General features: G+C 46.5%; 1 protein-coding gene across 1 annotated transcript in view; it reads right to left on the bottom strand.

Moving 5' to 3' along the window:
* Positions 1 to 7677: 7677 nt before the first annotated feature.
* The window catches only part of GSK3B (glycogen synthase kinase 3 beta), a 135951-nt gene continuing 125589 nt past the window's right edge, over positions 7678 to 18039 (bottom strand). The window contains exons 10-11 of the mRNA XM_065742125.1: positions 13796 to 13894; positions 7678 to 8201 (exon numbers count right to left, since the gene is read on the bottom strand). Coding sequence (XP_065598197.1) covers positions 8134 to 8201; positions 13796 to 13894 — 167 coding nt within the window. The 3' untranslated portion in view covers positions 7678 to 8133. The remainder of the gene's footprint in view (positions 8202 to 13795; positions 13895 to 18039) is intronic.

Here is an 18039-nt window from a genome sequence, read left to right on the forward strand (position 1 = left end):
AAAAGTCCAGGCCCACCAGGGCAGTGCTGGAAGCATTTTTCATCGCTTTTCTGTTCTGTGGACTGAAGGGAGCAAGTGGCAGATAGAGAGGAGAGAGAAAGAAAAAAAGCTAGAGTACCCCTACATTGCACTGAGCTGTAAACAAGGACTGGAGAGTATGCCGGGCCAGAAATGGGGGCTCACAGCCTCTGTGATGCTGTGGAGTCTGAAAGGAGTCAGGGATGGGTGAGGATGCTGTGAGGATGCACGTGGCAAGGCTCAGGGTTGGGGAAAATTCCAATGGCGTACCTTGCTAAGCACTGCAAACGAAGGTAACACATGTAGAAGCAGAAAATAAAAACCGCAGAGTGTGGGAGGAGCGGCTGTGCAGGGCATTGGCTCCTTTGCCTCAGGCCACCTTGGACAAATTTAGCCTGGTTGAAAGAGGGGATAACACGAATCACAAGATCCAGTGTAATAAGAGAGAGATGGAAAAGTTGATGCAGCACAACAGGAGAACGGGAAGAGCAAGCCAGCAAAGCATTCACTGTATTTCTGAGATTGCATGTGGAAATAAACATCCCCTGCGTACAGGTTTGTCATGGTTACAGAGGCAAGAAGCATTCCAGCAGGTGTGGGAGTGGGCATGGGGAGCAGCGGTGCAGCCAGGAGTGGGGGACGTGGGTGCTGTGTGCAGGCTGAGCTAAACACGCCGTGGCTTCTGGTGTGGTCAGGGAAAAGCCATCTTCTCCATGTGACAAGGCATGGCATGGATACTGAAGGCCACGCACGGCAGGGTTGCTGCTGAAAACCGCTCCAGGAACTGCTTTCAGTCATCACGTGTGGGGTTTCTCAGGCTTTGCAGAATGTGCTTTGAGGAAGAAAATGAGCACAGTGAGAGGGAATTGAGCTCATAGATGAATACCACAAGGACGCAGCATTCCCTCCTTGCAGGACCCAGAACAGCCCTGGGGAGGAGCTGCACCTGCAACACAGCAGGTGCCTCCGGGGCTGCACCGATGAGCAGAAGCAGCTGAGTGATGGCATTTGCCCTGTGCTTCCTCCAGCAGCTCCAGGGAGGAGCCTGGCAGTGTCACACAGCTCTTCCACATCCCCATGGGGCCTGGAGGGAGCGCAGAACACAGGCTCCATGGAGCAGCCGGAGTGGATGGGAATTGGTCTCTTCAGAGTGAAAGAATGAAGGCAGATGGTCTCAGGTCTTCCCTGCAGCACGGGGTGAGGAAATCCTCTCGCAGTAAGCACAGTTCCAAGCAGCAGAAAGGCCTGGTGGGATAACTTGAAGGCAGCTCACCTTTCCCCAGGTGCTTACGGATGACAAACACACACTCCTCCATCTCTCCCGCCTCCCTTAAGAGCCATTGCACAGCAGCTGCACTCCTGCTCTCTGAGCAGTGCCCTCTCCTCTGGTCTCACTCAGGTGCTCGGGCTCTGCCTGCTGCTTTGCTGGGCTCGGCTCAGCCCTCACACAACTGCGGGCTCATACAGCTACAGGTACAGTCCTCACTCTGACAGCATCTGCAAAGTGCGCTGAGCAATGGCAGCTGCGCAGCACGGACCCGTTGCCGTTGCTCCTGGTGACAGCACCAGCTCTGAGCAATGTGCAGCACCGGTGCTCTGAATACAGATGCAGCACTACCGAGCCACGCTGCTATGTAACTCCTGAAGGACAAGCTGCCAAACCCTGCTGCCCTCCCATACACCCACTCGGCAGCATCTGCTTGTTCAACGTTTCTTCTCTCCAGCATTTGAGAAGCAGCACTGTGAAGCTGCATTTGCTCCTCTCTCTCCGAGCTGCTGCAGGACTGATCCTAAAGATGAAATCTTTTTTTTTTTTTCCCCCTCTTTATGAGTCAGCAATAGCCGGCATCTGTAATCAAAGCCTTTTGCAAACACCATGTTGGTCCCTCACCTACTGAACCCGTCAGCCCACATCATCCTCCCACCTGGCCAAATTCAGACCAGTGGGCTCAGGAGAACCTCACGAGGTTTAACAAAGCCAAGTGCAAGGTCTTGTGTCTCGGTTGAGACAATGTTGGCTCATCAGTACAAGCTGGGGGATGAAAGGATGGGGCGCAGCTGAAAGGGAACAGAGGGTACTGCTGGATGGCAGCTGGACACAAGCCAGCAACGTGCCCTCACTGCCCAGAAAGCCAACAATATCATGGGCTGCATCAAAAGAAGTGTCGCCAGCAGAATGAGGGAAGTGATCCTGACCCTCTGATCCGTGCTGATGTGACCTCGCCTGAAGTACTGCGCTGGGATGTGGAGTCCTCAGTACAGGAGAAACACAGACCTGCTGGAGTGAGTCCAGAGGAGGGCCACAAAAATGATCCAAGAGATGGAACAGCCTTCCTATGAGGGCAGATTGAGAGCTGGGGCTGCTCAGCCTGGAGAAGGATCAGGGGAGACGTGAGATCAGCCTTTCTGTATCTAAAGGGGGCTATAGGAGGGTAAAGGGGACAGGGTCTTCAGCAGGGCCTATGGTGACAGGACAGGAAGAAATGGTTTCAAATTAAAACGGGGTCCTTGTCAAAGGGCATTACCAGAGGTACTCAGAGAAGGCACGAGGCAGCAGTGTACTTAGAAAGGAAAGTGCTCGAGGGTAAATACCGCAGACTACCAAGGGCTGTGGTGAAGGGCAAAATTCAGACCAATATGAACTCACCAAGCAGTTCCATCGGTGACTCCACAGAGGTGCAACCGGCCGCTCCCTGTGCTGCTCGAGCAGTGCCCCACTCCCTGCAGCCAACAGTGGGCAGTGCTTCATTCCCGGCCCCATGCCCTGCCACCCGGGAGCCCTGGGTGCAGCACAGACTGCAGAGTGGTGGCAGAGCCCAGGTGGGGAGCTGTGGTGGCTGCCGCCCGCCCCACGGGGCTCGTGTCACCCCGAGCCCGGCTGCAAAGCTGTCGCCCGCTCGCGTCCCCGAACAAAGCCAGAGGAGCCGCCGTGCAATATAAATTTGTTTTTATTGAAGCAGCAGTCACATGACCTTGCATCTAGCCTTTAGGATAGCGACAGAATGGATTCGGCCAGGTCAGCCAGCCCAAAAAAGGAATTTTTATTCTTTTTTTTTTTTCTTTTTTTCTTTTGCGCTAATAGACATGTCATGTTTAATACACACATTATCCAGTACCGGAAACCCAACTCAGAGATAGCTACGTGCTGATTTGCTGGAGGAACGGTCCACTGGACGTGGTCTTGACAAACTTTACAAATCACCACCAAATAACGTTACTAATGGGACCCAATGAGGAAAAAGAAAGAAAGAAACGATGAGTGCAGTATTCAAAGCCAGCAGTTTACACAGGTTCTGAAGTTTGTATCTATAGGTGGACAGTAAAGGAAGATTGCTCGGTTTTAATTTGAGATATCGTGTCCCAGGGTTCCTCTCTCCATCAAATCAAACGGCATCAGAGACAAGCTGGCACCTCTTGGAAAAGTATCATGGAGTAACACAGCTCATTTAAGAAAACATGCTTATTTCTCATGATTCATTTTATTTTATTTTTTTCTATTTTTATCATTATTACAAAGATTCAACGTCCTCCTATTCTTGCGGAGTGGAAAAAAGGCGTGGGGGCGAGGAGCAAGGGGCAGAGAAGGGGGAGAGGAAGAGGAAGGAAGGGGGGGCAAGACTTTGAAATAAAGACCACACACTTGGGAAGTTTCAATTTCATTTCCAGGCTAACCTACTTTTTATTTAATGCAAATTACAGTACCAGTTAACTATTTCCGAACCGAGTCACACAGAACAAAACGTATTTACAAGGGGAACGGGGCGGGGGAAATAATAAAACATTAAGCATACTTTCCACAAAAAAAAAAAAAAGAAAAAAAAAAGAAAAAAAAAGAAAAAAAAGAAATTATATTTAAAATGAAATAAAAAAATTAAATTCAGTCACAGAGGCATTCAAGTAGTAATAATGTTATACAGGTTTCGCTTTTCCTTTAAATCAAGACAGATTTGCACAAGTGTATGCAATAGTTTGTATACAACCCACAGTCCTTAATATATATATATATATTTTAGATTTGTTTTTAAGATGGAAGTGGTCACACTGATCGGTGTGTACAGGCCCAAGTGATCCATCAGCAACACATTAATGAACGCAAATTTTACAGGCAAGCAAATTATATATATATAAATATATTATATATATATATATATATATATTAAAAATAAATTGAATAAGACCAACACAAGGAAGCTACTTTTCTCAAGCTAACCCCTTAGGTACTGTTTTCCTTTCCGGTCGTTTTGCTGTTATTGCAGGGTGGCAAAACGATACGAACTAGGAACAAAACCGACTAAGAGCCCTGTGGGAAGAACCTGGGAGCCAGGCACCCCTCCCCGCCTCAGAAAGGCAGACTTAACGGAGAAGGGATCGCCGAGCTGAGGGGGTTGGATGTGCTCACGAGTGGCACGCCGCGGGCACCTGCCACTGCTGTAGGCAAAGCTTTGCTTAAAAATAACCGAAGAGAGTGAGCAGGGATCCGCCGTTAGCCAATTTTGTTCTGTAATTCTTTTTTTTTCTGAGTAAGGTAGGTAAAGTTAATCAGCATTAAGAACAGTGGTGTCTTTAATCGGGTGCCCGGAGGGGATCCCGATCGCCATCAGCTCCATCTCAGAGACCTACGCGTTGTGGAGTTGACAAGAGGACAGATCGAGACCATACGTTGTCAAAACCATGCCCCGGACGGAGGGAAGAGAGTAACAGCTCTGAGCGGACCGTCAGAAGCAACGTGACGTCACTGACCTTTGTGTCACCAGAAAAAGTGCAGCCTCTGCTCCACCGGAATGAACGCAAGATGCTCCAGAACAAGACAGCAACCTTTGGTTTGGTACAGGGTGCAGTGTTTTCCCATTCAAGACAACCTCAGGTGGAACACTAACCAGGTAGTAAACACAAGCGGACTAGTTGTAGAAACAAGGCCTTCGTGCTGGGCGCGAGAACTCAAGAGTCATGTTCAACTTGCCATCTTAAGAAACCAAAAGTGACTGTGGGGAGGGGATGCGGTGAGGAGCCCCCTGCTCTAAGAGAGCCCCGGGCCCCCACAGGGCCCATTGACGACAGCGGGGTCCCTCCGTTGACCACAGCAGAGGGCCCTTCACCGATGACGGCGGGGGACCCATCAATGATGGCGGAGGATCCACCATTGATGGTGGGGAGAAGACGAGCAAAGCCGAGCTCAGCCGCCAGCCACAGGGCCGCCGCGGGTGAGCGAGTCGAGGACAAAACCGGTCACTGTGAGAGGGAGGGGGAGGGCAGGGGGAGCCGGGGACGTCCAGAGCAAAGCCGTGGCTCAGGTGAGATGGGGGCGAGGAGGGTTTCCTTTCGTTCCGCTAGGGATCGGGGTATCACCGAAACCTGACAGCACTCCGAATTAGAAAGCGGGGAGCAGAGATGCGGTTGTGTGGGGGATGTTGTTAATAAAGGAGGGGGGGGAGGGAGAGAAAAAACAAAAACAAAAAGGAAATAAAATTCAAAAAATCATGGAAGCGAAGGCACTCCAAACTATATAGATACACTATACATCGCTAGAGTTATTGTTACAATAATACAGGCCGGTACCTACTGTACAGAGTTAAAACTATATGGCTTTAAAAAGCTCGTCTACATTTTGTCTGATTATTAAACAGAATCACTGCCCTGAACGGTAACTTTTTGCTCATTAATAACAGTTCCTGGGTCCACATATTTACATACAAAACAATAAAACTCAAAATTTAAAAACAACCAAAAACAATAATGTACAAGCTTGAATTTGGTGAGGAGCTTTGTGGTTTTTTTTTTCTTTTTTTTTTTTCTTTTCCTGTGTGTTTTTTTTTCCTTTTTTTCTTCTTATTTACAAAAAAAAAAAAAAAAAAAAAAAGTTACTCAAAGACCTGGATCGAACTGTATAAAAGAGTTGGTGATCCTGCTGTGATCCTTGAAAAAAACAACAACAACAACAACAAAAACCCCGGGGTGCCCCGACCCCCGGCTAGCACACGCACAGTGCACACAGACACGGCACAGAACAGGAGCAAAGCTCTTCACTCTCCTCCGCTACGCTTAAATGAAAGGATAAAAAGAAGAAAGAAAGAAAAATGAAAAGGAAAAGCCACATTTCCTGGAACGAGCAGCGATTTTTCTTCGTTGTTTTTTACATTTTACAGACTCAGTCATCTATCTGCCTCTGAGTAGCAGCGCCTACAGGCGATGGCCCAGCGCTCTTGTCCTGCAGCAGATCCACACTGTGCCCTGCTCTGTGGGTCTCCTGCACTACGTGGATGGCCAGGCTGCCGCTGGGCCCCCACACTTACCTGTGCTTCTGCCCTTAGGATGCTCTCAGCCCTTTCAATTGCGTCACGCGTGAGGATTTTGAAAGCCTTCAGCCCTGAAGAGGCAGCGTGCCTTCCTCTACAATCAGCCAGAATTTCGGGACAGCCACTTTTTAAAGCACAGAAATGCCTTCTTTCCCCGACAGCAAAGCGACGCGGGGCGCAACGTAAGGGCTTAGTGGTTTCAGGGTGGGTGCTCGCTCCTCCCTCCCACAAACCCACCGTTATCAGGCAGGGTCAGGGCTTGGATCAAGCCCCAGGGCTGCAAGGAGAAGAGGTTCCCGGTAGGAGCGCAAGGCAAGGGGGCTCCTCCACCTGTCCTCCCCAGGGATATTGCTCGGGATCGGGGCAGATGCGGGGTCGCTCACCCTCGTGGGGGGGAACCCAAAGCCTGGGCTACGACAAGCACCCGCCTCACGCTTCAGTCAGACTGCTGCGAGATCATAGACAAAATAAAAAAACAGTGTTGTCTCTATGTATACATGTATATATTTATATAATATATATACACACACACTCATATGTAGCCAGCTTTCCTACAAGTCAGCAGGTACAATTACTGTTGATAGCACTCCGATGTGTAGTTTATTAATATTCTACCGATGTAAAAACATAATGGCAACGTGGCAACGCGCATCAATAAATAGAGATCAAAAAAAGCAAAGAGGTTAAAAAGATGAAATTTAAATACAGGTTCTAGCCGTGGATTTAAAATCAGAGCTACCGTAGAATGTGGCGTCCTGCGAGTTAAAGCTGCAGTTAAAAAATATTACAAAATAAACCAGTAGAAGACTGTTACAGTTCACATTATAAATCCTGGTGTCCTTTTCCTGTACATCTCGGGAAAGGGAAGCCTATACCAATTGGGACTGGGAAATCGCTCAGGCGGCGCCACCTCCCAGCCCGGCCCTCGCCGTCCCCTCCGCCTGTGTGTGTATTATATTATATAGAGCCTCACGAGGGGCTCCTCTGGAAGGAAGCTGCAGGTCTCCTCATCGCTAGCACTGATTTGTGAAAGGAAAGTCTGCCACGAGCAGCTCAAGTCTTAGACACACGTAAGCCTCCCCCCGCCCCCAGGCAGCCTATGTCCTACCACGCCAGCCAGGGCAGCTGCCAGCCGCCCGCCGGTCGGCCCGGGCCGTGGGATTTGCTGGCACCAAACGCTGAGCTCTGCTGAATGACCCCTGCTAAGCTCCCGACCAAATTCAAGCTGTGCACTACAACAAAGTCCGAAACTTCGCTTAAAAAAAAAACAAAAAACAAACCACAAAACAAACAAACAAAAAAAAAAGAGGTTAACAAAAACAAAACAAAACAAAAAAAAACTTCAGCAGAGAATGAGGTTTGGGGGTTCTTTTTTTTTTTGTTTGTTTGTTTTCCTTTTTCTTTTTTTTTTTTTCTTTTCTTTTTTCTCTTTTTCCTTCTTTCCGTTGTGGGAGAGGGCATGAGGCAAGAGTCCTGGTTCTGAAGTACACAACAGCAAACTTCCAACATGAAGAGATTGTTGAGGGGAGAGACACCGGTGTGTTGTATTGCTCCGCGTTCCCTCCTCCCCCCCACCTAGTCCCTGCCCCGGACACCCTGCAGAGTGAGATACAATGAAACTGGTTCGTATTTATAGATATTTTACAAGGTTAAATAAGAACAGCAATAATAATAATAAAAAATTGAACACTAAAATGAACAGGTTGGTTGGTTGGTTGCTTTTTTTCCTCTTTTTAATTTTCTTTCCAAATGTGACCAGTGTTGCTGAGCAAGACTCAAATTACTGGTGATTTTCCTGTGCAGCTGGCTGCTTGGTACCGGTTCAGGTGGAGTTGGAGGCTGATGCTGTAGCTACACTATTGGTCTGAACTCGTTCTCCTGCATTAACATCTGCAAATGACAGGCGAGGGAAGGAAAGAAAGAAAGAACAACCAGCATTACCTCTGGAACACAGACATTTGCAACAACAGCCATGACATCGCCCGCACAGGGAAGGTCCCAAATCCCACCACTGTACCACCGAGGCACGATGCTCTCCTGATTTCCTTGGGTCCACGAGGAGCAGTTTGCTCTGGGCAGAGGTGTGCTTTGAGCGGGACAACACGATTTCAGCATGCTAACACCCAGCTGCTCTGGTGGGACAGGCCGTGCTCAGGCTTCCCAGCACAACTGCCCAGGCCACACGCTGGTGCTGATGCCTCCTGTTGTTAGGCCTCCTGGTAGCAAAGGTGTGTTTCTCCCACTTAAGGTTAGCTGCAAAACTATCACTACTGCAACAGGGAAAAAATGGCTTTTACCTCAGTACAGAAGAGGGCAGAGCAGGAAAGCACTGCTTTCAGAAGACAAGGAAAAGGGCTCACAAAGGACAGAGTAAATCTGCTGACTGATGAAGGACAGCATGACCAGCAGAAATAACAGACAGGACAAAATACAAATGGGGGGGGTGGGGTGCAGCAGTGCTTCTCCACTGGAGGAGCACTGGTGAGGCATGGTAGTGGGATGAAGCTCGTGCAGCCCATCTGCTGTCCGGCCATGCCAACCTGACTGCAGTCAGAAGTGCAACCACGAGCAGAAGGCAGTGAGGTGAATGAGAGCCCAGAAACTGAGTGCACCGGTTGAGTGACAAATTAAGTAACACACAGAGATGAGGGCAACAAAAAAGGGCAATCAGACCAGCACCAGCATCCAGGAATGAAAAGGACAAGGGAGACAGAGTGCGACGCTTGTATGAAAAGGAAATGGTGAGAGGAAAGTGTAGGAAGAAAGGGAAATCTTTCTGTGGGCATGGGATGCTAAATACCATGCTGGGAAAGTTTCCCATTCCCTTTCCCCCCACCCCAAAGTGACCCAAGCTCTCCCTCCTGTAGGAATGCCCACCACAAGAAAAGAAGCTCAAAGCATCATGGCAATGTGCCAGCAACACCAGTGTTATGTGTGAAGCTATCTGTCCATGGGAGAGATGCCCTCCTACTAGGTGGGGAAACTAGCTCTCAAGGAGCAGCTTGCAAAGCAAGGATGACCAAGGAAATCTCAAGTGGAAACTCTGACTTTCAGCTTCTGGCTGAGTCACGCCTCAAACTGTGCCTGATTTGCAGGTAGAGATAAACCCTAGCTAATGCAACATCTGTGCCTGATGCAAACAGTCCAGCTGGAGATTGTGCTGTTGGCAGAGGATTCCTCTGTATAAGAACAAAAAGTGTGTGCGTTTCATTTGCTGAAATAAAACGTGTTTTTTTTTTTATCTCCTAACTCCTGAAGACAGCAAAGGCTGAAACCTTTATCACGACACTGCTGCTGAACAGAGATAACAAAGAAAGGAGGGGATGGAGCTACTTCACGTAACACGTAACTCATGCTCCTTCTCTTGTCATCACGCTAATGGGGGAGTTTCTGAGAAATATATGTGGCATATGGTAAGAAGGAAATAAGGTGATGTAGCCCCAGACCATTTACATGGGGCTTTCCACAACATTGTGTAACAGTGCATCCAGTCTGGGACAGAGCAGGGGCTGGTTAGGGCTGCACTGACTCTGAACCTGCAAGAAAATGCAGAATCGTGACACTGTTGTAGGCAGAGCATTAGGGGAGCAGAGCAGAGCTTGCTCCAGCATCTCTCTGCTGAAGTGCTGGAAAAAGGGCACAACTGGAGCAGGAGGGTCTCTGGGCATCCAGTTACTCCTCATCACCAGGAGAAATAGTTCCTTAGGCACAGAAGAAGAAAAACTATGCCTTCAGCAACACCCCTAAATTCTGTTAAAAATCTGCTTTGCCAACGTGCTGCTGTGGAAGCTGTGCTAGGGGCTGAAGCCACGAGCTGGTATGAAGCTCTCTAGTTCAGCACAAGTGAGTGCAGCAGCCTGTGGCCTGAGGGCAGGGCAGGCTGTTAGGGCAGGCTCTGCTGTGACCCACACACTTGACATCTCCATGCGTGGCAAGGGAACCACAGCAAGGTTGAAGCATCAGCTACTTCTGAACTTCTTACAAACACAGGGAAAAAGTCATCTCTCATCAATGTATTCTCTGCCAGTTCATCTGCTGCCTTTGAGGAATGCCTCTGCTTTCTCAGAGGGTACATGGTGCTCCCTAGAAAGCTCCCAGAAAGGAAAGATTGGGCTGCAGTTCAAAGACAGAGCCACCAAGTCAGTCTGAAAAAGCCCATTAACACTAATGACAGCTCTACCTGACTGGATTTGAGAGCTGACAGACAGCACTGCTCTTCTACAAAGAGAGCAGCAGAGTGCAAACAGCCCAGGAGTCCTCATGGGGCAACAGAGGAAAGGAGTAAAGGATGAGAAGGGCTCATTTTTCCTGCAGTGTCTACTGAAGGAGAAATGCTGGTCTCAACGCAGAACTGGTTAAACTTGCATGCACAAGTTGCTCTCCTGTAGCTGCCATGAAAACTGCCTGCACCTCTCCTGTCTAAGGAAGTAGAGCTGTCCAAAATTCCTTCAGTGGGAATACCATACATGCACCAAATCTTATTTCACTAGAGCAGCGTGGCCTTTTCAACCACTCCACATTGGCAGGTGACACTAGCTCTAATCTGTTTTGTTGCTGGAAGTTCAGGCAAACCATCTCGTTTGGGATTACGGGGGATCAGCACAGCAGGATGCCTAAGACAACAGCCCCAGCATCCCGGCTGGCTCAGCACCCTGCAGATGGCAATTACACCCTTCCCATCCTGGCACTGCTAACAGAGAGGTAACTGCTGCTATTGCCTGAGCCAGGAAGAAAAACGCAGTCGCACAAACAGGGAACTGTCCAGCTTGGTGTGGGTGCATGGCTGAGAACTGTCCTCCTCCCCTGGACTGATCAAGTCAGCATTCACATGTATAAGTCTGCGCTGGCATTTTTTATCAATGATCAGTGCAATTCACAGAAAGCCAGCACACCATTTCCAGCAGGGCCAATCACTTTCAACTTCTCTTTCCTCCCTTTGTGCCATAAAAGTCATAGGGGATTTCTCAAACTCTGTGTGAGTTTCCCAGCGTCAGAGCAGCAAGGCCTCAATGCTCCCACTGCAAAGCCAGGTTCTATCAGTACAGGGAGCCTGGCTTTATGCCTTGAGAGGAAATTTACAAACAAATTCACATCCAACAGTTACTGCCAGCTCCCCTGCATCACGGTCCCAAAGTTGCTGTTGTGTTGGGCTACTGAAATCACTGCTGAGCATCCACCAGTTAATGAACACAGTTTTTTGGTTAACGCGTAATAATAATACGTGTGTGATATAAAGCAGTGCTTTACACCTCACAAAGAAATGGAGACTCCTGTCAGAAACTCTGCTGCATAGCAGCTATGCAAATGATTGTGAGCAGGTAACAGCAGCCCAGCTGGCTGTTCGCTCCATTTCAGTGCCAGAATACCTATGTAAGCAGCTATGTTGGGCACAGCACTGGATACACAAACTTCAGCATCAGTTCTGCTTGCTGACAGGAGACAAACTATGAACATGGATTGTGGTTATATGTAACTAGGTTTGCTCTCTCCCCTGCTCGGAACAGTTTCTGAACTTGCACTGTTTATTCACACAGGTTCACATTTTGCAGGAGAGCCTCCTGCCTGTTAGGCTGCCCTGGGTCAGGTGGGAGAGCTGCTTCCACACTGCTTTAGCAGTATTGAAGAGCTTCCTGCTCTGGATTGTGCAAGAGGCAGGGAAATAAGGGACTCTTTCAATGAAAGGTTTTTGCCCAATGCAGCAACAGCATGCAAAACAGAACAGATTAACATCATCTCATATAGGACTTCATCACAATTGTGATTTACGGATTAAATTCCCAAGGTCTGCTGTAAGAACCCCACGTGAGCAAAGAACTACAAAACAGCTGTGCAGCAGAAACACAATGCTGCAAGTTGCCCAATACTTAATTGATTTCACAGACTCCTTCCAAGCTGCAAGGTTTTTTCTGGTTTTGAGCTAAGGATGTCCTGTCCCAACTGTGAGTGCTGCTTGTGAACAGGAGGCTTACACATGTTGGTGTCGATGAGATGGGTGTTCTTTTTTCCTTTTCTGTTAGTATACTTCACATTTAGGATGCTTCTAGGATTCAGAGTAATGCATTTTCCCATTCTGTGTACTGGAGCATAAGTACTGGGTGAAAACAGTTTATCTTAACCCAGTTCAGTCCTCATCTTACCAAAGAGAGCAGCCCCTCAGAAAGGCATTAAAATGACATTAAGTGAAGGGATTTTTCAGAAGGACTTTAAAGTCAAATCCCCTGCCTGTATTTTGTAGTTTTCATATCACTACTTTAGCTGTTTTTTCCTCACTCACTGAGCAACAGATGTACACAGAAGGGAAACAGAGAACATGACTATTTGTAAAATACTGGCAAGTGTGTGAAACAAACACAGTAAATTTTAAAAGAGCAAATTTGCTTTCTCCTAAGATTAAACCACATAAATTATATAGGCTCTGTCTTTTACTAACAGATGCCACATTTTCAGAGAGAAGTCTGATCTTCTAAATCAGTTCCAGCTGTCTAAAATGGACCACGAAAATACTTTCTGTATGGCAGTGGGTGGACCAAGCGCATCAGAACTGAAGTAACTGGCACATCAACCTTCAGACATTTTCCTGCACGACTGAGTAAGTGCTCTGCACCTCAAAAGCGGGTCCCTGCCCTTCTCAAGTGGGCCTGATATGCTTAAGAGACATGCATGCTAACACACCCATCCTGCAGCCTGCCTGGGGTTGCACACCTCAGCGAGCTCGCCTGCTGGCATGCTGACTCAGGCCTGATGCAGTGCCACGTGTGAATCACCGCTGCCACTTCCTGCAGCACCTGGGATTTGCTTTGGGAGTCTCCCAACTGATATTACTCAGCTTTTCAGGTTTCGTTGGAAACGTAATACAAACTGGAGTAGCTACAGAATGACAGGGAGATTTCGGAAGGTTTCTGACAGAAACGTGAGTGAGACGGAACAAAGAAGGTCACTCAGTGCTGGCCAAAACCCAAAGTGCTCACAGATAACACAAGTAAACTCAGTAAGAAGCAACTGCAGCTACGGAGAAGAGGCAGTGAGCAAGGTGACCCAACTCCCTACCCTGACTTTTGTAAGCTACTCCCTTTCCCACTGGGGAAAATTCTCTACATCCATGCTCTGCAGAGGCTATGTCTACTGAGCTAGCCACTCCTCCTCTTACTAGGCATCATGCTCGAAGTCAGTAGTATTATCTTTGGAGAGGCCGAAAGCTCAGAATTCAGGTGCAAAACAATCCAAACTAAAATAAGTGTTAAAAAAAAATAAAAACCAGGGGAGCTAACTGTTATTTCATAGTGAAAGTCTTGGTGTCAACAAACGTATCGGTGGCCCAGGTTAAGATGTGGGTTAGTGACCACAGCTGTCATCCTGGTGACCACGAGTGGAGACCGAGCAGAGGGCAGGGCTGGAGAAGCCCATCCTTTCTTTCCTGCTCACCCTGGGCCTTCACTGAGGATGGTGCCATGGAGCAGGGGAGGCAGGCGGGCGCACTTTCTCACCTGAGGCTGCTGTAGCGTTTGTAGGGGTTGAAGCAGCTGCTTGGTTCCGAGCATGAGCAGGGATGAGGATCGAAGCCAGAGATGGGTTACTTGACAGTTCTGGAGGGGAGGTGGAACAAACAGAGTTAGCTTGTCATTCAGAAAGAGCCCCGCATGCAGCGCAGCTCCTCAGGTTGCCCTGTAATGGTAAGCTGGGGGCAAACGTGTGTCCTTCACAGCCAAAGGCCACACTATGCTTCTCCTCTTGGGCGACCAGCAGGGGGAAACCATGGCAATATTCAACAAGGCCATCCCCATAGCAAGGCTGACAGGACTACAGGGTGGTACGGGTGTCAGGGAATTATTTCCTAAAGACAGTGGTTTGAGTTAGCAAAGAACTGGTCAAGCCTGTTACTTATTCAAAGCCTGATGGTGCATTGCCTTTTGAGAACTGGAAGGATTCCCTTCACAAACCCACTGGCAATCAGCCTGAATGCTGATAGCAGTTGCGCTGCTTGGGGCACTGGCTCAGCAACAAGCAGCTGTCACAGTGGCTCCAAGAGCTCCAAGGGTTCAGTTCTTTGGCTGGCTCAAGCTTCATTTCTCAAGGACCTGGGAACCCAGACCAATCTTATGGCAATCTCCTTGAGTGTGGTCCAGAAGAGGAATCATCTCCTCTAAAAGTACAGGGAAAGGCAAAGGGAGGGGGTTTGCAGGGTGATTTAAATGGACAACAAAATGACACAGCCATTCTTTCTGAAACATTAACTAAGGAAAAAATAGCCATGGCTTTTAGGCTCCAAATCCAATATAGCTTTAGTGTATACCAGAATGAGAAATAGGCATCTTAAAACCACTGCTGTGGGAGGGTGAAGGGCAACACATTGCCAACAACTGACAATCTTCTGACAGCCTCTCAAGAGAAGTGACTGTTTCACAGAAGGTGGTACGAAGCCAAGACAAGACAGCTCCTGTCTGCCTCAGCATCAGGAGTGACTGTCTCTTTGAGAAAGCAACATCCGGTGGGACGGATGTGAGCCGTCACCTCACAGGAGGATGACTTATGACTTTTGGTGCTCCAAGGGGTTTTGTACACAGTCTTACATTAATGGAGCTTTTCCTTAAGAGACTATTTCTCTTCCTTAACACAAGCTTTAAATTTAGGGCCTAAAATGATGACTTTTCCTCCTTCTAAGTTCATTGTCTGCATCTTCCCTTCGTAGCAGAAAACTCGCACTTGTTCATAACCCTCTTATTAATGCATATTTTGAGACTGTATTTAAGCACTTCTGAATATGAGTTCCAATCTAGAACCAAACAGAAACTACTATGTTACCTGCAACCCATCTAATCTATCCACTGTAACACTACATACTGGTCCAAGAAGACCTGGCCTTTCCATAATGCTTCAATAATCAAAACATTTGTATAAATACAAGTCTTCAAACTCATATGAAAATAATGTAGAATTCATAGATACATAACATCATTCAGAATTCACAAGTCTCCTTTTTACGGAAAAATAAACTGAAGAATCACGAATCCTCCAAAACCAAAGCTGAACTCAAGTAATAAACCTATACTTTAATCCTACATTGGCTATTAGCTGCTTTGTAGAATCTTGCTACTTTAATACCTTTTCTAAAGCTGTTTCTTTAATCTGTTACTACAGGAAATCTGCCATTCTCTTCATTATTTTCTTAAAGTTTCCATTACCCAAGCATTCCTTCCTATTCTTCACTGGCAGTCGTATGGGACTGCAGCTCAAAGAGAGGCAGTGATAGCCGAATGACATTTGCTACCTTTTGGCTCTAAGTAGTTCCCTCAAGGATGCAACTACCCTCCAACAGCACCTCTGTAGCCAGAATCCTAGGGCCAAAGAGCCAGCTGAACTGGCAGAAAAATAGTGCTGCAACGGCACTTCAAATCCCAGGCTGATTCCTCCCATACTTTCTTGAAGTACTGCTAGAATATGTCCTTTCACAGCAACAGCTATGAGGAGCATACTTGTTTTTTGTTGTTGTTGCACTGGTGCTTCTCTGTAGCCACCTAGAAGAATGTGCAGAGACTACAAGGCTGATACCATTCACTTCTTCAAAAACCTCATGTTGTCTTAACTGGTAAGAAGTTTCTTAAGGTCAGCATGCTTCGGGTGTCTCGGTACTTCACTTAGAGGAGAAGCAAGCCAGTTCAGGCAACAAACAACCAAAGCAAATTGAACTTCTTTGGTTGGAGTTTAAGAACAACTTTGCTTCAGAATTTGAATTTTTCTGCTGCATCTGTGTCTATTGTACCTATGAGAATGAGGCATGTCAATACAGAATAAAAGGTGTGAGCTGTGGTACTGACAGTCTGTTCTCAGTGACTTCTGTCACAACCTATGGGCAAGCTCTAGAACTGTAGCATGTTTATCTAAACCAAACTTGTAGTTCAGGATTGTGGTAATTTCAACCAATACTGCTGCAAGAAGATACTGTGATCAAGGCAACATAGATAAAGCCTTCGGTATCATTATGTGAACCGAACAGTGATACCCAGATACATTTATGAGAGCCAATTGTGGTTCACATCAGCTGGGGAAACACCTCTCTCCTTCTCCTGTTCAAATTTTGATACATACAGCCACTCTGCATCTCCAATGAGGAGTCAGAATAAAAATATCCAGTTTTACCAGAACACCAGATTATATTAATTTCCCAAACACAATAAAATGCTTTGCACTGGGAAAAGACGATGCTGAGAGCACTGAGCTGTTCAACACTCCCAGAATGCCCTGGAGAAATTAGTTTTGTACCATTTACTTGGTCACAATAACAAACTTTCTGTGTGACAAGTGTATGTAGCAGTTTCTCTTCAAAGCAGAGGAGTGCTGGAATCAACACAAGTTTCACACTCCTCTTTATGTGCCTCCTCACTGAGCATACCCTAAACAGAAATATCATTAGAAACTAGGTGACACTCAAATGGTCACACTGAGACAGTCTGGACAGAAATAGGTTTTTTTTTTTTTTTTTTTTTGTTTGTTTGTTTTTGTTTTTTTAAGAAAAAATAAAACCCCTTTTTATAATTAAAGGTCACAAGTCATTTTTTTCTGATTAAAAACTCCAGGCATAAAAGTGCTTGTCATCAAGCAGCAATGATAGCCACTCCTTAAGTGCTGAATCACAGCAGAATTTAAGTCTTTAATGGTTAAATAACATGAACTGATAGTAACATCTGTGACCCAGCAGAATCACTGAGATGTTATAAGAAACATAGTAAGTGGTAGTCATTTTACAGGTTGACTGAAAATTCATCTTCTATGAGAAAAAAAAACATGCTTTCTGTCTTGCAGGTCTAGGAGTCACTGAACTGCAGCACTGACTACTACAGATGCTTCCTTGGGCATGATAGTTTTTTAATTATCATTCATAATTAGCACATTTGTTTTTACTCTTAGAAAGATGGTAAGAATGATCAGAAAAAGCTCTCTTAACAGCTCCCATCTCTACAACAGGCATCTATGTGCCCCAGAACCACTGCTGGCAGCCAAAGACCACAATCTTTATCTGTCACATACACTCTGTGCTTTTTTCTAGACCACTTTTCTAGATCAGCAGATTTGGTAGGTTGCCTAGGTTTGTTCTGAAAATCAATTCAGCACAGTAATGATCAGATCTATATTGTTACTTCTAACAGCTCTGTTTTCAAGCCTTCTCAACCTCCTACTCCATGGGTTTCGGTCAACTGGTCATAGCCAAATAAAACACTTCCTTTAAAATTTAATATCGCCTGTTGAAATCAAACATAGAAAACAAAAGGATGTCTTTCATCACTTTCAGAATTACCAGAGATGACATAACTTATCAGCATATCTGATTTCCAAAGTCCTGGTCTGCTTCCCAAATATGATTTCTGACTTGGATTAGTCAGTCTGATAGGGTTATTGTGCAGTCCAGCTAAAGACTGACAATAACACAGGAGGAGCAGAAGCCCTTTGTGTATCCTCAGGTCATAATCACTACTGCTGTTAGACAGGACCTATTACTGCATGCTTATTAACGGAAGTCTTAAAATCACTGAGAAACTATTTACTTATTCTTAAAATTCTGGTCAGGTTTTTTTGTTTTTTGTTTTGCTTGTGACATGCAACACAACTCATTTGGAAACGTATTAATGACTAACCTCTATCCCACACTCTTTTTATAGATGCTAACACTGGCACTTGTCAGTGACAGAAAACTGCTTGTTTGAATCTTCAGGATTTCTTTTCCCTGGAAGCAATT

Source organism: Cyrtonyx montezumae, unplaced genomic scaffold, assembly GCF_038088225.1.
Source record: "Cyrtonyx montezumae isolate F1298 unplaced genomic scaffold, pur_monq_1.0 scaffold_3, whole genome shotgun sequence".
In the NCBI taxonomy this organism is placed as follows: Eukaryota; Metazoa; Chordata; class Aves; order Galliformes; family Odontophoridae; genus Cyrtonyx; species Cyrtonyx montezumae.